This window comes from Vombatus ursinus, unplaced genomic scaffold, assembly GCF_900497805.2.
Source record: "Vombatus ursinus unplaced genomic scaffold, bare-nosed wombat genome assembly UNPS02014845.1, whole genome shotgun sequence".
In the NCBI taxonomy this organism is placed as follows: domain Eukaryota; kingdom Metazoa; phylum Chordata; class Mammalia; order Diprotodontia; family Vombatidae; genus Vombatus; species Vombatus ursinus.
In genome coordinates this window covers 5,910,704-5,933,075 of record NW_020954623.1, presented here as the reverse complement: position 1 = coordinate 5,933,075, position 22,372 = coordinate 5,910,704, and the positions used below count along the sequence as shown (strand labels likewise).

Genomic DNA, 22,372 nt, shown 5'->3' with positions numbered 1-22,372 from the left:
TCTTCTCTCTCCTCTCCTCTCTTCTCTTTTCTCTCTCCTCTCTTCTCCTCTCCTCTCTTCTCTTTTCTCTCTCCTCTCTTTCTCTCTTCTGTCTCTTTCTCTCTCCCTTTCACTCTCCTCTCCTCTCTCTCTCCCTCCCCCTCTCTCCTTCCCCCCATACACATGCATGCACACACACACGTGCATGCATACATTCTGAGCTTTGGTGTCCCTGCAGCATGAGGGTGGGGAAGCCAGCAACCACGGTTAATCACCTGGAGAAGGGCACCTGCCTCCACTGTCACCTGGAGCCTCCTAAGCACCCTTCACTTCCCTCTGGTCATCCCACTTCCTTCTTCTGTCAACTCATCTTTTTCAGATTTCATTCCTCAGATTATCTGGGCAGAGCTCCTCCCCTGAAGCAGCCTCTCTCGGAAACTTTTAAGGATGTTCCCAAACCTAGGATGCACATCAAACGACGCCTGCTCTCTCTCTTCTCTCACAAACTCAAGGAGGGGGTGACCACTCCCCCCAAAAAGCAGCTGCCATTCCTACAACAGTAGCCAGGTCTACCACGGCCCGTGCTGATTAGAACTCCCGTTACTGCCTATAGGATGAAACCATCACTAAGGTGAGGTGAAAAGTCGTTAGCTGCTCTTTGTATGTGAGTGTGTGTATGTGTGACGAGCCTGCGATGTTTCCTGCAGTCCTCACTGAGGCTTTTTTCCGTTCGGGGCGTCTTCAGGACCCTCGGATGAGAAAATCATGTCTGTGTGTCCCTCCATCGCCATTCCACCTCCCGGGCTTGCCCTCATCTTGCCCCAGTCTGTCATCTGAACACATGCCGTGCTCTGGAATCCAAGCCCATGTCTCCTCCTGGGTTTCACATCATCACATCTCAATGACACCCACAGTGAGTCTAGTCCCTGGTGCCTGGCCCACAGCAGTCACCCAGTACAAGCTTGCTGGTGTGACTTGTTGCTATTTATTTTATTTTTTGGTTTTTGTTTTTAGGCAATTGGGGTTAAGGGACTTGCCCAGGGTCACACAGCTAGTTAAGTGTCAAGTGTTTGGTCTGAGGCCGGAAATGAACTCCTCCTCCTGACTCCAGGGCCAGTGCTGTATCCACTGTGCCACCGAGCTGCCCCTGGCGTGCTCAACTTTCACGTCTTTCTGGAGTGAACCAGTCATGCTGCCTAAACCTCACGTGGAATTGCTCAGGTCTCACACAATCCATTCAAAGTTCAACACGGCAGGCATTAATCAGAACCACGTGCCTCTGGGGGCAGTCCAGATTCTAGGAATCTGGTCCAGGAAACTCAGTGGAGACAGCAAAGCGGTCTCACACTGACTCAGAGAGGCAATAGTGGATTAGGTGTTGGAACTGGAGTAAGAAAACCAATGTTAAGACTGTGACTCTGACACAAACTTTCCACCTGGAAGCAAGTCACCTTACTTCTCTGGGCCTCGATTTACTCATCTGTAAAATGGGTTTTCTACTGCTATCCCACAGCTCACAGGATTGTTGCAGGGGAAAGCAAGAAACCAGGAGAAAAAGCCGCTTCCCTAAGGGGCAGAGCCAGGACGTCTTTGGGGCCTCCCTTCCCTGCAGCTCTCATTCCTCTGAAACTCAGGGGACATGAAGCGCCTCACACATGCTCAGAGGGGGCAAAGCCACACTCAGAGACCACGCTGGGGTTTTTTGGTTGGTCTGCATTTGGACATTTATGATGTCACTCACTTTGGTTCCTGGTGCTCTGTCCAGGGTCCTGCCTGAGAGAGGCCGTGATTAAAACCACACCTATACCCTTCCACTCTCCCTAACAAGGCAGGTGAACACCTCCCCTTCCTGTGTGCCTAGCACTGCCCTAGACACTGGCTCCCCGTGAGAAGATGCACTCCTGCCAAGGACAGTATCAAGCATATGCCAGGGCACGGCCCTGCTCTGCCGGAGGACATCCCAGGGGTCACCACTGCCCAGAAGAGAGACAGACACACCGAACAGATGACATCATCCCCACAATGTGGATCACTGGCAGCAGGCATGAAACACAGGCCTGGAGTGGCTGGGCACATGTTGCCATCAGCGTGAAGCCAAGAAATGGGGACCCTCGAAGTTGGGTGTTCTTATCCTCTCTGTCCTCTCAAGAAAGGGCCACAAAGAAAGGGAAGGCATTGACTCCCACCAAGCACCACTTGTGGGCCCTCCCCCAGAATGGCTACGGGTGGGCAGAGGAAGGAAGGACAGGTGAGCACAAGAGAGGAGAGGGGCAGGGCTTCCCCTAATTCTGGAGGCCTGGGAGATCACAGGTCCCTGCCCTACTCGGCCCACAGCCCCGTAAGAGGCCGCAGCCTGTGGCCGGCACACACAAGGCCTCTGCTGTGCAAACCAAGTGGGACGGACACCTTCATGTCCGCTCAGACTCATAAGTAATCGGTTACCTGACCTAGACAAGGGCTCAGCCTCTGAATGCCCCTATCAGGCTGGGCTCTCACTGGGGACAGGAAAACAAAGGAGCCGCCCTCCGCACAAACACGCTTCTGGCCCTCCTTCCCACGCTGCCCGGGGCAGACAAATGCCTGGGACAGGACTCTCTGACTGGCATTTCCAGCTGCTGCTTTACTGCCGCAGTAAAACAAGACAACTGTGGAAATTATACGAAAATAAATTCGTAATTTCTTCCTCATTTAGCCATTTTCGAAGGCGGTGTATAGGAAAGTCGTTAATGTTATGTCCTCTATTGACGTCCTGGGCCTTTCAAGGGATAAGTAATGCTTTTTCCATACTCCTCTATGTGGCCAGTTAAATGAGACACATTAGTTCTGTGCTGCTGGAGATACTGATCAATAGGCTGCTTCTGGAAAGCCTCAAAAACGAAGGCGAAAGACTTGCTCAGCGTCCAAGGGGCCTGGGCCAGACGGAGGCCTTGGGAGCTCTCCTGGAGAGCTGAGCGGCCCATGGAGGTGAGCTGGGCTGGGCTGGGCCAGGGTGGGCTGGGCTGGGCAGAGGCCTTGGGAGTTCTCCTAGAGAGCTGAGTGGCCCATGGAGGTGGGCTGGCCCGGGCTGGGCAGAGGCCTTGGGAGCTCTCCTGGAGAGCTGAGTGGCCCATGGAGGTGGGCTGGGCCGGGCTGGGCCGGGCTGGGCCAGGGTGGGCCACCTGAGGCCTTAGGAGCTCTCCTGGAGAGATGAGCAGCTCATGGAGGTGGGCTGGGCCAGGCTGGGCCAGGCTGGGCTGGGCAGAGGCCTTGGGAGCTCTCCTAGAGGGCTGAGCGGCCCATGAAGGTGGGCACCTCGGCCTGCTCTCACCATGCCAACTGAGCTGTCCGTGGTGGGGGGAGGAGTCACCAACAACCTTGGGTCAAGCAGCCAGGCATGTGGGGCCACATGGGCGGGAGCTTGATCTCCCTGATGGTGCGGGGGGGAAGAGTTTCAGACTGGTGGCCTCTGGTAACGTTTAATTTCTGCTACTAAGATCAAGCTGGAACAGGCACAAGCCAAATACCAAAGACTCTGCCACCATTCTTAGGATTCGGAGGCTCAGAGGGCCATCCAGACAGGGCCTGGGGAGAAGGGGTCTCCGCCAAAGGAGGAAGACCACAGTCCGCCATGACCTAGCTGTCTGTGGGGACTGAAAAGCCTCGGAGCAAGGCCTCACTTACACTGGAAAGACCTGAGCCCACCTGGGGATGGGGAGAAACGACAGGGAGGTTTCACAGAATTAGGCCAGGGGAGAGCCCCAGGCCCAGTCCACACAATGGCCACAGGCAGGCACTGTGTAGGGCGAGGGACAGACACTGGACTGGCTCAAGTCACTTGCTTTTCGGGCCAGTTTTCTTAGCAATTAAAAATAAAAAGTGTGAGTGCGTGTGCGTGCGTGTGTGAGTGTGTCTGCATGCTCATGGGTGCAGGTGTGCGCATGTGTGCATGTGTGTGTGTGTACACGTGTGTGTGCATATGTGCATGTATGTGTGTGTCTGTGTCTGTGTGTGTGCATGCTCGTAGGTACAGGGGTGTGCTCATGTGTATGTGTGTGCACATGTGCATGCATATGGAGGGGAGGTAGACAAGGTGATCCCTCAGAAAGGTGATCCTTTTTGAGCCCAGGCATCAAGCCCACGCTGGCCGAACCACCCAGGGTTTCTCCGGGTGAGCTGAGACTCTCCGAGGTCATCTCTGGCCATAACTGGTTCAGCCCCTGGTTAGTGGGCCACACCTCAACCTCGGAAGGAAAGGAGTGAGCAGACACCGTCAGCCCAAAGAGGAGTGCCCATCCCGAGCATCTTCCTGTGTGCACACCAAAGGCGCCAGAGGCCGAGGGGCCACCCCTGCCCTTCTCCCCAGCTACATGTGTCCCTGAGGCTTCTCTGAGCAGAGACGGAGGGTGAAACTGTGAAGGACGGGAGACACGGAGGAGGACCGTGGGGCTGCAGGGGCTGGGTCAGCATCCTCTTGTAACTGCAGGGCTTCCCCTGGGTGGGGGCAGGGGCAGGGCTGGGGCACGGCAGCCCCAGATGGGGTTGGCTGTGGCGTCTCTGGACTCCCAGGTCAGAGGAGGCTGCATCTTCAACATGGCCCTCTGGGCTGCCTGACTCCCTGGCAGCGATGGGGATCACAGGCTGGGAGCCCCCAAAGCCAACCAAAAAAGTTCTGGATTTCATGACTGAGCAACCTCGCTCAAGGAAACGAGCTGGCAGCTTGCTGTCCCCCCCGCCATGGCCCAGATTAAAGCAATCATTCAGGAGGAAGAAGGCGGTCGACGGCTCCTGGGCGTCAGCATCGGGCTTGTCAGAGCCGGGCTCCACATCCAGGCCTTCGTGGACACACACGGCACCTTTGTGTTCTCTCTTTGCTAAGAGCTGGAGAGCAGGGAGCTGGGTGGATGGGCTGTATCCAATTTTACGGCCATCATAAAGCATTCTTAAAAGGGGTTGATGTGGCCTATTGATTCGTGTGCGTTTCAGTTTCTGGTCGCTGTTAAACTAGAGAGAAATAAAGCCACAGGGAGCATTTGACTTAATGACCAGCAAGAGCTTGGGGAGATGAGGAGACCTGCCTTAGTCTTGCCTCGAACTCACCACGTGTCCAAAGCAGAACTGATGATCCTGGTCCCCAAGCCCACCCCGCTTTCTACCTTCCCTATTAGCACAGGGGGTACCCCCAGCCCCCAGCCCGCAGGACCCCCACCTCAGTGTCATCTTGGACTCCTCACCATCTCTCACACCTTGGATCCAATATGGCGCCCAGCCTGTCAACTTCCCTTTTGTAGCATCTCTTGGACACACCTAACGCTGCCCCCAGCCTGGCGCAGGCCTTCATCACCTCACACCTTGCCTACTGCAACAGTTGCTGGGGGTCTGCCCGCCTCAAGTCTCTCCCCACTCCAGTCCGTCCTCCATCCAGTCACTCAAGTGACTGTCCTACAGCATAGGTCTGACCACGTCAGCCCCTACTCAATAAACTCCAGGGGCTCCGACTGCCTCCAGGGTCAAATGCAAAGTGCTGTTAGCATCCAAAGCCCTTCATAATCCAGCCCCCTCTTCCCTCTCCAGTCTCCCTCCACCTTATCCCCCACCATGTTCTCTTTGCTCCACGAACAAGATCGTCCATCTCTCAGCTCTGGGCCTTCTCTCTGGCCATCCCCAGGCCTGGAACGCTCTCCCTCCTCTGCTCTGACTACCGAGCTCCCCAGCTTCCTTCAAGTCCTGACTAAAACCCCACCTTGTACAGGAAGCCTTCCCCAACCCCTCTTCATTCTAGCACCTTTGCTCTGTTAAGCATCTCCTACTTACCCAGTAGATGGGCTTGCTCTGCCTATATTTTGCACCCCCCCCCCCGTTAAACTGTGAGCTCCTTGAGGGCAGACACTGTCTTTTGTCTCTTTCTGCATCCCTGGGGCATAGCATTATGCCAGGCACACAGTAGGTGCTAAATGAATGTTGACTGACTGATGACAAAGTGCTTAGTCAGTGCTTGGCGGCTTGCCTTGCCTCTGCCACGTCCTGCCCCCTCAGGGCCTCAGTTCACTCTGCTGTAAGATGAGCCACTGGAACGTTATAATCCGTAAGGTCCATGCTAAGGCAATTAAACTTCCAAAAAGACTTATTCAATGCCCCCCCCAATCTAAAGCACTTTGCCTGGTGGGAACCAAGCAGACAAAGAGAAGGCTGTCCCCACCCTCAGAGCATCCATGAACTGCGAGGAGAGGTGAAGAAGAGAAATAAATCCCGAGAAGTTGGAAGAGGAAGAGAGCAGTCACCAGCTGAGAAATCTGAGGAAGCTTCAAGGAAGGGGCGGCCCCTGAGATGCCCAGCGATCCCCGAAGCCAAACTGGCAGCACAGAACGTGGCCTCGGTGGCAGACGGGGGCCTCATGGCAAGCTCTCCTTCAGGCTTGTCCACTTCCAGCTAAGTCGTCCCAGGCAAGTCTGCTGAGGAGATTCCCAAGGATTTAGCCAGGGGGCAGGCAAGAAAGGAAACACGATGTCTGGGCATCTCTAGCGAGGAGCCTCAAATAAGACAAAGGGGAAAAAAGACTTGGTATAAAGCGTAACATCCAAAGGGACAAGCAAGAGAAGGCGGCTTAAGCAATGTTTGTTCCCTCCCTCCCTTCCCTGAGATACTTGATAGAAATGAACAGAGCAGCAAAGCGTCTAAACACCTAAAGACAGAGTCAGCTAACTGCCTTCCAGAGACAAGGCAACGGCCAGACCGTGAGGGCCGGGAGCTAAGACGTTCCCCTCTCAGACCCAGACGCACCTAGCAAGATGTTAAATGAGAACAAAGCTAAGCACCAGATCATCATTGTAGAACAGTTAGACATAACAGGTATTTGGCAATCACTGAATGGAAAGAGAAAAAAATAGACATATTTATTAGCTGCGCACAGCACCTTCACAAAAACTGACCTGTGCTAGGGCACGAAACCTCATCAACATACAGAAAAGCAGAAACAGAAAACATGTAACTGACTACAATGCAATAAAGGTTATAATTAATAAAGGATCCAAAAAGAAAAGACTCAAACTTAAATGGAGACTAACCAATTTCTACCTCAAGAACCAGGGTGTCAAATGACAAATCACAGAAACAAGGAGATAATTTCATGAAAGAAAATGGCAAAAGTTTGCAAAATAGTAAACCTTCTTGAATTAAACCAAAGCAGTCCTTAGGGAAAAACTTTCCCTCTAAACATATTAACTAACAAGACAGAAAGAACAGACCAACGGATTGGATATGCAACTAAAGAGATCAGAAAAGCAAAAATGAAAAAAAAAACACTAAACAAAAATAGAAGTTCTTAAAATCAAAGAAGAGATCAACAAAATTCAAAACAAAAATTGAAATAAATCTAGAAGGGTTTTTTTTGGGGGGGGAAACTAATAGACTGTTACCTAATCGGATCTTGTCTTCCCTACTCCTCTTCAAAAGAGAGGAAAATCAAATTGCTAATATCATAAATGAAAAAGGATAATTCATAACCAATGAAGAAGAAGAAAGGAAAACACCCAATTATATGATAGAAAATAATTTAAGAAGATGATGCCTACAGGCCTCTCCTTAAAGCATAGGAATGAATGACAAGTGTCTGAGCAGAGATGGATGATGTCCTACAAGGGCTGGTAGAAGCAGCGTGAGGCGCTGCATAGAATGGGGGACCTGGAGTCAGAACAGCTGACACACGTCCCCTCCTCGGCTACTCAGGAGCTGGCTGGCCTCTCTCTGAGCCGCCGTTTCTGTATCTGCAAAAGGTTACAAGAGGTTCGAGATTCTCAACCTTTTTGTGGCCTGGACCCCTTGAGCAGCTCTGGGAACACTGGGGTCCCCTTCTTAGAAGCACATTTTTAATGCATAAAACCAAAAACACAGGATTCCAAAGGAAACCAAGTATATTGAAATACAGTCGTCAAAATATTAAGTAAAACAAGTTCAGGTTGAAAACCCCTAGACTAGATGATCCCGATAGTCCCTTCTGGCCCTGAACCTATAATGCAAATTTAAAAAATTATGACGATAATTTTTGTTGTTATACTATATTAGAGTACACTCTAGTATAGATACAATATAGTACTTAACACTTATACTATATAATATTAATGTATTATATATGTTACATATATGTAATTGTCACATGATGATGAGAATTACTATAACAGGAGCAGAAATGACAGGAGTCTGGGAGAAGACACTTCCACTTGAGAGTTTGTGAAAAAGGAAAACTGGGGGGGCGGGGAGCCAAGATGGTGGAGGGAAAGCAGTGACTGTCTTAAGTTCTCCCTCAAACCCCTCCAAATACCTATAAAAAAAAGGCTCTAAACAAATTCTAAAGCAGCAGAACCCACAAAAAGACAGAGTGAAACAAATTTCCAGCCAAAGACAGCCTGGATGGTTGATCAGAAAGGTGTATCGCACCGGGCGGGGAGAGGAGCTCAGTGTGGTGTGAGCACACAGGCCCCAGCGAAACTGGAGCAGGCCTCAGAGGACTGAATCGTGGGCAGCTGTGATGGTTTCCAGACTTCTCACCCCATGAACACCAAAGACAACTTAGAAGATCAATGGTAAAAGTCTTTGACTGCAGTGAGAAAGAGAAGCTAGGTCTGGGGTAGTGGCTGCCTCCTGAGCTTCCAGTCCACAGACTGAGGGGGAATCGAGTGGCTGATCAGAGGGGGATTGCAAGGATCTCTTTGGCAGTGCTGAGGCAGGAATCTCTTGCTTTGCCCATGCTTGGATCTGGGTCACAGTTCTGAGGGGCGGTCCTGGGGCGAGGAGGGGCACTGGCCTGGTGGAGCTTGTTGTGGCAATAGAGAGGATACACCTCACTTCTTATCATAGTATCTTTGAAGAACTGAAAATTTTCAGGTCCCTAGAAGTATCTCTGAAAACAGCTGTACAAACACCCGAAGCTTGGGACAGTACATTCTCCATATTGGAAGCAGACTCTTACCTTAACAAAAAGTTTAAAACTCAAGTAATCGGTTGGGATCATGAGTAAGCAGTGCAAAAAGAGTCAGACTATATTATCTTACTTTGGTGACAAAGAAGATCAAAACATACAACCAGAAAAAGACAAAAAAGTCAAAGCTCCTACATCCAAAGTCTCCAAGAAAAATATGGATCAGTCCCAGGCCTTGGAAGAGCTCAAAAGGGATTTTGAGAAGCAAGTAAGAGAAGTAGAAGAAAAACTGAGAGTGAAAATCATGAAAAACAAGTCAATAGCTTGCTAAAGGAGACCCAAAAAGTACTGAAGAAAATAACACCTTAAAAAATAGCCTAACCCAAATGGCAAAAGAGGTCCAAAAAGCCAGTGAGGAGAAGAATGCCCTAAAAAGCAAAATTGGCCAAATGGAAAAGGAAGTCCAAAAGCTTACTGAAGAGAATACTTCCTTAAAAATTAGAAAAGAGCAATTGGAAGCTAGTGACTTTATCAGAAATCAAGACACTGTAAAACAAATCCAAAAGAATGAAAAATTAGAAAACAATGTGAAATATCTCATTGGAAAAACAACTGACCTGGAAAATAGATCCAGGAGAGAGAATTTAAAAATTATTGGACTATCTGAAAGCCATGATCAAAAAAGGAGCCTAGACATCACCTTTCAAGAAATTATCATGGAAAACTGCCCCGATATTTTAGAACCAGAGGGCAAAATAGAAATTGAAAGAATCCACCGATCTCCTCCTGAAAGAGATCCCCAAAGGAAAACTTGTAGGAATATTGTAGCCAAATTCCAGAGTTCCCAGGTCAAGGAGAAAATATTACAAGCAGCCAGAAAGAAACAATTCAAGTATTGTGGAAACACAATCAGGATAACACAAGATTTAGCAGCTTCTACATTAAGGGACTGCAGGGCATGGAATATAATTTTCCGGAGGGCAAAGGAGATACGATTACAACCAAGAATCACCTACCCAGCAAAACTGAGTATAATTCTTCAGGGGAAAACATGGTCATTCAGTGACATAGAGGACTTTCAAGCATTCTTGATGAAAAGACCAGAGCTGAATAGAAAATTTGCCTTTCCAATAACAAGACTCAAGTGGAACATGAAGAGGTAAACAGGAAAGAGAAATCATAAGAGACTTATTAAGGTTGAACTGTTTACATTCCTGCATGGAAAGATGATATTTGTAACTCATGAGACCTTTGTCAGTATTAGGGTAGTTGGAGGAAAAAAATTATGTGTATGTATGTATGTATGTATGTATGTATAGATAGATAGATAGAGGGCACAGGGTGAGCTGAAGATGAAGGGGTAATATCTGGAGAATAAAATTTAGGGATGAGAGAGGATTATACTAGGAGAAGGAGAAAGGAAGAGGTAGAACAGGGTAAATTATCTCACAAAAAAAAACAGAAAAGGCAAGGCTCTTACAGTAGAGGGGAAACGGGAAGGTGAGAGGGAATGAGTGAATCTTATTCTCACAGTATTTGACTTAAGGAGAGAATAACATACACACTCAATTGGGGGTGGAAATCTGTCTTACCCTACAGGAAAATAGAGGGGGAAGGGGACAAGAGAGTAGGGGGATGATAGAGGAGGGCAGATTGGGAAAGAGGGTAATCAGAAGCAAATACTTCTGAGGAGGGACAGGGTCAAAAGAAAGAATAAAATAAATGGTGGGGGGCGGGATAGGATTAAGGGAAATAGAGTTAGTTTTTCACAGCATGTCTAGTATGGAAGTGTTTTGCATAACTACACATGTATGACCTATATTGAGTTGCTTGCCTTATCAATGAGGGTGGGTGGGGAGGGAGGAAGGGAGAAAATTTGGAACCCAAAGTTTTAAAAACACATGTGTAAAAAAAAAAAATGTTTTCACATGCAACTGGGAAATAAGAAATACAGGAAATGGGGTACAGAAATCTATCCTGCCCTACAGGAAAATAGAAGGGGAAGGGGATAAGAGCAGGGGGGAAGAAATAGAAGGGAAGGCAGACTAGGGGAAGGGGTATTCAGAATGCATGCCATCTTGGGGTGGGGGAGGGGCAAGATGGGGTGAAAATTTGGACCTAAAAATCTTGTGGAAGTAAATGTTGAAAACTAAAAATAAATAAATTTATTAATTTAAAAAAAAAAAAAGGAAAACTGGGTACCTACAGTCTCACGTGCCCCCTAGACTTTCAGAGAGTAGATTTCCAAGTCTCCAGAGCAAGGCCAGCAGAAAGCCACAGACTCAAAGTCAGCCTGTGAGGGTTGAAAAGAGCCACATTCTAAAGAAATTGAGGGAAACAGCCTGGACAGAGCAGAAAGGGGTGTACTTCCTAAAGATCCTGGTGGATTCACAGGGAATTCATCTAGGAGTTGACATTTTATTTTTTAAAATTTTAAATTATGCACTAAAAAATCATCAACAAAATGGGAATTACATCTAAAATGATGAATTTATTACATATATATCTTATTTTTTAAATATGCTAAATTTAAATATATTAAATTTTAAATTTTAGGGGACAGAGTAACTATCTGGAACATTTTTTTAAAAAAAGACCTGGCCACACCAAGAATGGGCCCAAGTCATGTGCAGAAATCTGAAAGGCACCTTGAGAAAGGACATGGAAGGGCTCCACGGGCCTCCGGACACTCCCTCCTCTCCTCCGGGGGGGATGGGGGAAGGGGCAGAGTGGGGCGGGGGGGGGGGGGCCGTACCCCAGATTTTCAGGCCTGCAAGGAGGTGGCATGCAGCATCGGGGCAGATGGAAGGCACCATCAGAGAAAAGCAGTACCTTATAAATGAAGCCAGAATGTTGTTCCCGAAAAACAAAAATCTTATGGATTCAGAACTAATTAAACAAGGTAGAGGTGAACGCACAGCAAGAATTAAAATGGGATTGCGTTACTCAAGGCCAAGGCAGCCGCCTCCAACGGCCCTCACTGCCCTACAAAGTTGAGGACTTCAAACCCAAGGAAGGAACTTTCCAAACTGTTCTATCCAAATCTCACAATGAAGTTCTTAATCCAAGAAATAGGTTCTCTGCATGAACGGTGAGCCGGGCAGGGCCTGATCACAAACGAAATGATCAATCTTTTCTCCTTGACTTAGGTCCAGTCAGAGACGGCCTCCTCATTCCTCTTAAACACTCCAAGATTTGGGTCCTTAATCTGCTAGCACTAACTTAATGTTCTTGAATTTATCAGAATCAGTGCATTGCTCCTGGATAGGAATATGCTAACTCCCAAAGATCATTCCTAATCATGGTCTTAGCAACATCTTAGATGAAAGTCTGAACACAGCAAGAACTGGGTTTAAATTTAAATTTTAAAAATTAAATTTTTTGTGGCAATAATGCAGCTGCATACACAGAATGAGGCATCGCGGTGCCTGTCAGCAGCCTTCTTGGAAGCTCTTCAAGTCCTATGACAATCTGATACCAGCCTCCGTGTGAATGTCTGGGGCTTCATTTGGGATGGTATTTAAGCTACGCGTAGATTTAAAAGAAGACCTCGTATGTTCTGGTCATTCTGCTGCTATCCTTTTCTGGCTCTCTTGACTCACGGATAAACTTCTCACTAAGATTCAAGGAGGCCAGTTTCTCCTTTACCACCCTGGCAGAGTTCATCATATATACTCTAGTCCCATCATCCCCTCAACTGTTAGTGGAAGATGTCACGGGATCCCAGGGAAATTTGGGGAGGAGGAAATATCCTCAATTTTCAGGAACAGATGTAATGTATTTAATTCTGTCCATGAAATGCATACATCATACAAACAAATTCTAAACCATGTCACTTATAATTCAGGCCTCACAGCCTCACTACAAACTCATACTACAACAGATAAAGGCAATCACTATTTCTAATTGACAACGACATTGGAATCTCACAGGTGGTCTAAATGGCAAGGCCAGGCTGATTCTGAAAGGTGAACAAAGAGGAAAAGGAAAATCTAGATTAAAAGGGGAAAGGAGTGTGCCTTTGGAATAAACCAAGGGGAAATCCCCTGAAAGTCACTGGACAGCAGGGTTTTCAAAGGTGATGAAACTCTTCAATAAAAATTGTTTATATATTAAAAAAAAAAAAAAAAGAGGGGCAGCTAGGTGGCGCAGTGGATAGAGCACTGGCCCTGGTTTCAGGAGGACTTGAGTTCAAATCTGGTCTCAGACATATAACACTTACTAGCTGTGTGACCTCGGACAAGTCACTTAACCCCACTGCCTAGCCAAAAAAAAAAAAGACATGAAGGACACACTGAGCAAGGTGGGCATCCTCTTACTGTATGGGCAGTGTTAACAGGTACTTCCCAGGGAGGGCCTGACGCACATTTGGGAAGGATCACCTTCAAAATGAGCATGAAGAAAAGCTGAGATGACGCTAGGAGGCAAGTGTCCACAGCTTTCACTGACACGGACAGTTGCAGGGGCACAGAAAACCCCACCCTCACTCATGCTTGCTTCTCAAAGGTAGTAAAAGTGGCCTTGGAAAACACATGGGAATTTGCTTCTAAGAAAATTACAAAAGCACCCCAGAAGGCAAGCTCTGAGGGACTGGGGCCAGACTTCCCTAATGGCAATGAGGGGATCAGTTCAAAAGGGAAGCAGAGGGGGCTGGGCTCCCCACAGCCCAGATCCACCGTGGGAGAGGTAGGGGGCTCTTACGCAGTGATCAGGAACACCAGTCAGGATCTGAGAACACCGTGTCCCACAGAGCCCAAAGAGCTACTCCCTGGAGCTGCCAGCTCAGACTAGAGACTGGGAAGGAAGGTGGTTAGAGAACTTCCCTGTCACACAATAAACTGACCATATGAAAAAGGCGAAGAAGACACCTTAGAACCCAGCATGAAATTAACGAACGACAAAAAGCTTCCGAAACAGGAAACCGAATAAACCACAAGCCGCCCACAAGGGAGGGCCGTTCTCACAGTGGTCACACAAGCAAAACCCCCCAGAAAGCCTCCCCCTGAGCCCCCAAGTGCTCAGCTCTTCAGAAATGCTTGTCGATGGGCCAGCCCAGCCTGCCTCCCACTCAGTAAGTACGTTTGTTTGGGAACCGTTGCATAGCCCACTTTCACACATCTGTGTTGGCTCCCCAGGTGGAACATAAGCTTCTTGAAGCCAGGGATGCTTCCATGTGTGTCTCTGAATCCCTAGCACTTAGCTAAGAACTTGGCATGCAGGAGATGCTTAATCAATGCCTGTTACTGACTGACATATGGACTGAAAATGTCTCAAAGCTGGCCATGTTTTCCAGAGGTTAAGTCAGCTGATGGCGACGGCGGCAGGGACGAAAGGAAAGAGAGGAGCCCCAAGTCGGGGGAGACCCAGGAGAGCTGGGGTCCTTTCGCCTTTCCCTCTGGTCTCATCCAGGACAAACTCCCACAAACAGAGGTGACGCCAAAGGAATGAGACATCAAGCATCTTCCTGAGAGGGAGCACAGTTTACACACTTCAGAAGGGCCAGGATCACCTGCCTGCGCCCAAAGCTTCATCAGGCCACAAACCTCAGGCAGAAAGGAACCCACTGGTTTAGACCACAATTGGTTTCATGAGATTTTTCCAGCCAGTAGGGGACTCTGGGCAAAGGGCAGGCTCCTTCCATGGAGTCCATGGTGACGATCACAGCTCATTCAGTGTCCGAGCCCCTCGTCCAAAAGAAGAGACTCAAAATTTAGAACACAGAACACGGTATCTTCAAAATTAAAACCAGCCCTCCAGCTGCTGCTGTAGCAGCCAGGAGGATTTTTCCATCCTGTCTGCTCCAGATGTACTGCTCAATCACCATGGGGAGTCCCAGGGCCATGGAGGCAGGCAGGGAAGGATGCCCTGGGCCCTGCATCCAAGGCACAGAGGCCAAGCACTTGAGAACAGAAGGACCCAGGCTTAGCTGCGAGGCTGTTCACAGGCCTGCAGAAAACTTGCTGATCCATGAGAACACGTTGGAGCTCTGGGCGCCTGTCAGAGGGAGGGGGCCCCATCCCAAGATCTGAATCTTTGGTAACACACGTCTCACAGACATACACATCATCACCAACTGCTGAACCCGGAGAGCCAGCAGCTAGCCTGGAGCGGCTTCGTTTGGTGCTGGGCATTGGTGTTAAATCAACATTCTATAGAGAAACAAGAAATGCCCAGCCTGCAGCCCTCTCCTCAATCACCCAACCATGGGGGCTCTGGGGGTGGAGGCCACTGGACTTCTCCCCTCACTGTTCCTCCCCCACCAAGCTCCCCAGAATGACCCACGCGCCAGAGGTGACACTCAGGCCAGGCGGCATTCGCAGACTCGCACACAACTGCAGGGCCACAGGATAAAGGAGAAGGGGGCAGCCCCATCTCATGGACAGCGTCCTTGCCCAGGTCTTCCCTGCCTCCCTGGATGACCGCAGGATGCCCCTGGCCAGTCTCCTTTCCTCCCATTCTCCATCAGAGCCCAGTAATTAGTCATTACTACTTTTATTGTTAGAGTGGAGATGGCCATAGGCCTGCTGATGGCCCGGTGCCATGTTGGGATGGGCACAGAGGAGCCCACGGGACCTCGTGCTCAGAAAGGGCCCAACGCTTCCCTGGGTCATCTGTTTGCTCCCTTCCGCTAAAGCTCCCCGGCGGGGTGGAGCCTCCTCCATTCTCAGCTTGGGTCCCTGGCCTGTGACCCATGAGCCTTGCGGCAGTTCTGGGCCTGGACGCACCCCTGCGCCCTGCTGCAGGGCCCGCCTCGTGTTTCTGCCTCTTTGGCCAGTGAGGACAGCAAACAATGACCGCGCTTCTTGTTGGCTTTAGGTTTTCAAAGGGCCTTCCTTACAGATCCTCACAACTTGGCTATGAAGACCCCCATTTTACAGATAAGGAACCTGAAACAGATCAAGGTCACATGGGTAGTAAGTGTCTGAGGCTGGATGGACTCAGGACTTTCTGTCTCCAGGGCCAGAGTTCATTCCCTTGCATCTACAGCTGCCAGGAGGGAAGGGAAGGAAAGAGCTTACTATGCGCTGTTCTAAGCACTTTTTAATAAATAGTTGATCCCCACAACAACCCTTCAAGGTAGGTGCTGTTATTATCCCCATTTTGCAGTTGAGGAAACAGGCAAACAAAGGTTAAATGACTTGCCCAGGGTCACACAGCAACTGAATGTCTGAGACTCGATTAGAACTCAGGACTCAGAGGAGAGTTGAGGAAAGTAGGGCTGGGGCTGGCAGGAAGAGCTCAGGAACCACAGTTCCTGTCTTTTGGAAATGAAAGGGTTAAGTGCTCCAGGGAAAACTGAGGCCCTTAATTACCTGGATAATGCAAACACAACCCCAGTAAGTGCACTCAGCCAACGCGCATCTACAGTGTGTAAGAGGCTGAAAGGAAAAAGGACGGCTGGATGGCATCTACAGTGTGTAAGAGGCTGAAAGGAAAAAGGACGGCTGGATGGGTGCGATTAGGGCAGAAGGGAGAACCATTTGAGCAATGGGAAACCCCAAGGCTCCCCCCAAGGAAGAAAGGGGCGGATTTCAATAGGCCAAGCTCCTGAGGGGGCCGTCTGGGGCATGGAGGCAGCTGGCCAAGCGTCAGGAGGCGGGGGCTAAACACCGCAGGCCGACAGCTGGGGACAGTGGAGCAGACAGGGGGAAGTCAGGCAGAGGTGGGGGCCCGAGTGGCCGCACTGGCCTTGGAGGGAGCGGGGAGCTGGGAGGAGCAGTCAGACCAGGCCTGGTCTCAAGCACATGTGCCTCCTTTGCCGTCAGCGGGAGTTGCCTCTTCCTTGCCCACCCCGTGGTCTCCAGACCCTCTTCCCTCGTGGTGGCCAACTGGTGCCCCCGCAGAGCCCCGTCTCTGCTCCAGGGCCAGGTCAGTTTAATCTCCACTGTCTTCTCGGTCCCTCTGAGGTCTCGGCGTGGGGGCCGCTGGGATGTCCAAGCCCCTCTGACATCGAGCCATCCACCCCGGCCCAGGCCCACAGTCTGCGCCCCCGGGAGCCCCTCCACCTGCTCAGCTGGACGGCCGCTAATGAGATCCGTGTTAGGACCGCCTTCGGGAGCCAGGAGGGATCTCCTCCACACACCTCTGGCTCCATCTCCTGGTGAAAACGCGCCACAGGCGCTAGAGAGGAAGCCCACGAGCACAGTCCCCTCTCTCTCTTTCCTCCTGACCCTTTCTTCCTTCTTCCTTTCTTTTCGCATTCGCTCCACCCCAAACTGCCAGGGCTCATAAAGAGAAGAATGCGCTCGCCTTCCGCTGCGGCCTCCATCAATGGCCAGGACAGCCCTGATGGGCACGATAAAGTCAATTCAATTTCCTTTTTCAATTAATGGCCAATTACCTGAAGCAGACTCGACTAAAAATATTGCTCAGATACCATTAATCCGTCAGGAATTAACTGCCTCTCTCTCAGGCCCAGGGACCTCACTCCCCTAAGCCCGGCTCCTTGCTCCAGCAGCCACTCCAGGCTCAGCTCTCGGGACGGTTTCTGTGGGGAAGTGGTCGATGGACCGAGCCCACGGACAGCCGTCCCCTGTCCCTCACACACGCATCTTTACCCCTCTCCCACATCAGCTCCCCGTGGTGGGCAAGAACACGCCAAGGCTGATCCCAGCAGAGATGTATTTTGAGTTAGACCCCTGGGGCCAGGACCATGGTCCACAAGGCTAATGGCCAATGGGATTGTCACCCTACCTGCCACTGGCCCAAGGCTGGGAGGGGCTCAGGCAGAGACAGAACCAGACCCAGGAGGCCACACAGAGACTCATAAATGTTGGCCCAGGAGGGAAACTGAGGCAGGGGGGCGTCCATTGAGCAAGGGTCAAAAAGACAGCATGAAACTGAGGGCTGAGGCCAAAGCTCAAGGGGGGGAGCGTCCCGCCCCCAGAGGGCTCCAAATAGCTAGATGCCCACCTGTCAGGATGTTCTACTGGGGCTGGATGCATTAGAGGCATGGCTTTCCCAGCCTGCAGCTGACCCCAGCCTTCCAGGGGTGCCCATCACTCCTTTGAAGCCAGGACCCAGCATGCCAACACTCCGAGGGGACAGCCATCCCAGGCACCTTGAGGAGGCATCACAGTGACCAGGGACGGGAAGGTGCAGGCAGGTTGTCCTGGGTGGGGTCTGAAGGAGGGCTGCACTCTGGGGTGGCACCCTGAGTGGGACTGCAGAGCACCAAAGGGAAGACTTTCTGGGCTCCTCTCTCAACACACGTTCTTGGGTGAGGTAGAAATCTCCCCTGGAGTCAGGCCCACTTGGACACCCCAGCAAGCAGAAGGAATCTCTTGTTTAGCAACAGCTAACGCAGGCCATGAACGGCTCCATCCTGGATGGTGCCTAAAATCCAGCCTCCGAGCTCCTGCCCGAGACCACTGAGGGGCAGGGCCGAGAACTGGGCAATCACCAAAAACTTCATGTAGGAGGCAGTGCCTGGGCTGGGCCTGGACACTCAGGCTGGGCCCTGGCTGAGCCTGGATACCTGGGCCAGGCCTGGATACCTGGGCTGGGCCCTGACTGAGCCTGGATACCTGGGCCGGGCCTGGATACCTGGGCGGGGCCTGGATACCTGGGCTGGGCCTGGATACCTGGGTGGGGCCTGGATACCTGGGTGGGGCCTGGATATCTGGGCTGGGCCCTGACTGAGCCTGGATACCTGGGCTGGGCCTGGACACCCGGGCTGGGCCTGGACACCCAGGGTGGGCCCAGGCTGGGTTTTGAGAGGTCAGGATTGTAGCATTCATTCCTGGCAGCCTCCACAAAGGCAAGAAGACGGGAGATGGGATGATGCATCCTGGGACTAGCCAAGCAAGTCTGTTTGAGTGAGATGGAAGGGGCCCAAAGGGAGAATACCAGGAACCTGGCAGGTGGAAGGGGGAGGACCAATCCCAGTGGCAATAGGGGGTGGGGGGAGAGGAGAGACTCCTTTTGAAAAGGGGGTGTGTCCTGGTCCAGAGTGTGGCATGACATCAGCCTCGATCTCCCCTCGTGGATCTGCACCCCAGACATTGCTCCCAGACCCTCAGGCTTCCACAGGGCAATAAGCATGTCATGCAGGAAGGACAGTGGAGCAGCAAAGCTGTCCTGGAGCCCTGAACCACGAGCTCCCCTGCCAGCCGAGGCCAGCCCCATTGTGGGCGTGGGCCCTCACACCTCCCCCACACGCCGCCACCGCCAGCTGGAGCCCCTTGGGGAGCTCACCCCAAGAGCAGCCACCGTGTCCTGATCTGGGCAGAGTCTCAGACGTCTCCGCCACCCCCTCCAGGGTCACCCTGGCCCAGAACCAGCCACGCCGTGGGCCCAAATCTAGCAGGAGGCTGTGAGCCCTCCGCAGGGCTCCAGCCCGTGCCACGGTGAGAGAGGGGCCACGGAGGCAGCCACGAGGCAGCCATCACCTCCTCTCTTCCTGCCACTCCCCGACTGACCAGCTTCCCAACTGCTGCAGCCAACCCGTCCCCGCATCATCTGCCCTCCATCCACCCCCATCATGGACATTCATTCTTTCCCAACCAGACCTGATTTTACAGCTGCAACCTGTCGTTGGGGCTGGCCTTTGCACGGAACGATAGACACGGTGCTGCCAGGCTGCCTCTGGGGGCTTCCTGTCTACTAGCTCCCCTCACGTGGCTCCCTCCCTCCCACGGAGTTCACAGGATCAAAGGATCTGAGATCAGTCTGAGACACGTCCTTAGAGGCCACTGAATCCACCTCCCTCATTTTACAGCCGAGGAAACTGAGGCAGAACAGGTTATGCAACTTGTCCAAAGTCACACAGCTATAAACGTATGAGGTAGGACGGACTACAGGCCCAGCGCCTTCTCTGCCAACCCAGCAGGAGTCATGGCGGCTAGGGGGAGGCAGAAAGGGCTTCATTCTATGGAACACAAGCAAGCCTCCCTTGGGCCACAGGTTTCCAGACATGATGTGCACATGTGGGGCCTCACCGTCCATAACTCGGGTGTGGTACTACCCCACCCCCATCCGCCCGGCGTTGAGCAGCAGAGTTAGCAGGGACAGGGGACCAGGGACCAAGGCCCTCAGGCCCCCGGCACAGCCCACTCCCACCATGTCCTTGGGGCCGGGGCCTCTCTGTGCGGCTGACCTCAGGCTCCTTGCTCGGTCCACTCCCACCATATCCTCAGGAAGACCCTGGCCCAGAGTCCCACCCTCCCTGGGAAAGGCGATGCAGGCTGACTCACCGTGAAATGCTCCTGAGATTTGTAGTTCTCATCCAGGTACACACGCGCCCGGTTATACTCCTTCATGGCGTCACTGGAGAGGAGCTCTCTGGAAGACAAGGGCTACCGTGTTAGCGCAGGGGAAGCCTGAGGTGGGGAGGGGGCAGCAGCGGCGGCTTCCCGATGATCAGGGCAGGGACACCGCACCCCGGCCGAGCTGCTGCAATCAGAGGGGCCCAGTCTGGGGGTCTCCAACGAGCAGGTGGGACTGTGGAAGCCCCCGTTCTCCCTCTGGGATCCTCCTGGGAGCGGGTCTAGTCTGACCCTCTCAGGTTAGGCAGGGAGGTCTGAGGCCCAAAGCAGATGAAGGTGGAGGTTCCGGGTTTGCCCACATTTGGAAGGAAACCAGGAGAGAAGGCACAGCTCAGGGCCCCTGGTGGGGCAGACGCGGCTGAGCCTGAAGGGCTGCAAAGAAGGCGACCATGGGCAAGGTCCCTGGGTCTAGACATGGCTGTATACCTGTCAGTCAACTCGGCCAACAGAATCAAATCTCCTTTTGTCTCTGTATCCCTAGTGGTTAGCACAGTGCCTGGCACGCAGTGGGCGCTTAATAAATGCTCACTGGTGGACTGGCTTGTAAGAGGAGAGGGATGGACAATGTGGCCTAGAAGGTGCCTCGAAGCGCTGACCTAAGGCTCCCCGGGCCTCAGGACTCACAACTACAAATGCACCCCGCTCTGACTGAGAAAAAACAAAAAAAGAGGGGAAATACTTGAGTCAGAAACTCCATTAGGACCCTCCTCTCTAAGAAACCCACAAAAAAAAATTCACATATGAAGACGCAAAGAAGCTACTGGAAGGAAATCACTTTTAATCTCTCAGGCCTTGGGGCAGCGAGGTGGTGCAGTGGATAGAGCAAATCTGCAAGCATTTCTTAAGTGCCTGCTGTATGGCAGGGGCTGCGCTAAGGGCTAAGGATGCTTAGAAAGCCCCCGGGCCTTTCCTCCTCTGGATGGAGAGAGGCTGCTGCCCATCCCCCACCCCCACTGGGCCTGGCCCTGAGACCATCTCCAGCTTTGGGCTCCCCTGGAGACAAGACCCTTCCAGCTCCTGACTCCAACGGCCTCCTCCAGGACAATCAAGGAACCCGCACTTCTCCAACAGGCTCCCATCCCTCTGCCTCCTGGCATCTCACAGGACACAACAGCTCCACCGGCCAGGAGGCTGAACTTTGGGGGGACTGTTGTTCAATCATTTCAGTCACGTCCGACTCTTCCTGACCCCATTTGGAGTTTTCTTGGCAGAGATACTGTAGTGGTTTGCCATTTTCTTCTCTAGTTCATTTTACAGATGAGGAAACTGAGGCAAACAGGGTGAAGTGACTTGCACGGGGTCACACAGCTAGTAAGTGTCTGAGGATGGATTTGAACTCAGGAAGATGAGTCTTCCTGATTCCAAGCCCAGTGCTCTGTGCACTATGGTGCCACCTAGCTGTCCCCTGAACCTCAAGTTTGCCTCAACTGTCTTAACTGCCAAACTCAATGACCTTTTCTCATTCTTCATTCTCCTTGACCTCTGTACCCATGCTGTGGCTCACTCTCTCTTCCTGGATACTCCTCTCTCCAGGTTTTCAAGACATCATTCTCTCTCTCTTGGTACTCCTCCTACTTCTCTGTCTCCTTTGCTAAATCTTTATCTGGGTCATGCCTGCCAACTCTGGGTATCAGGCATGCCTCAGCTCTCGTGGCTTCAATTATTATCTCTGTGAAGATGGTTCCCAGATCTATTCATCCACCTCTAACTTCTCTGGTGGCCTCTAATCTCCTATCTCCAACTGCCTCTTGGACATCTCAAATTGGATATCCCATAGGCATCTCAAACTTAATGTGTCCAAAACAACTCATTATCTCCTCTCCTTCCTCAGAAAACTTCACTCTTCCCAAACTTCCCTAGTGTTGAAGGTACTTCCATCCTCCCAGTTGCCCAACCTCTCTGTCAAGCTTGATTCCTCCCTCTCAACCCCCACATCCAATATGGTGCCGAGGCCTGTCCATTTCACCTCTCCAGCATCTCTCCTAGATTTCACCTTTGCAGAATCTCTCCTCCATTTCACCTCTCAAGCATCTCTTGTGGATTTCACCTTTCCATCATCTCTCGTAGATTTAGCCTCTGCAGCATCTCTTGTGGATTTCACCTTTGCAGAATCTCTCCTCCACTTCACCCCTCCAGCATCTCTTGTGGATTTCACCTCTCCAACATCTCGTGGATTTCACCTTTGCAGAATCTCTCCTAGATTTCATCTCTCCAGCATCTCTTGTGGATTTCACCT

General features: G+C 51.4%; 1 protein-coding gene across 1 annotated transcript in view; it reads right to left on the bottom strand.

Annotated features, from left to right (window-relative positions):
* Nucleotides 1-22,372, bottom strand: part of INPP5A (inositol polyphosphate-5-phosphatase A) — a 248,670-nt gene that overhangs the window by 122,488 nt on the left and 103,810 nt on the right. The window contains exon 8 of the mRNA XM_027840462.1: nucleotides 20,065-20,152. Coding sequence (XP_027696263.1) covers nucleotides 20,065-20,152 — 88 coding nt within the window. The remainder of the gene's footprint in view (nucleotides 1-20,064; nucleotides 20,153-22,372) is intronic.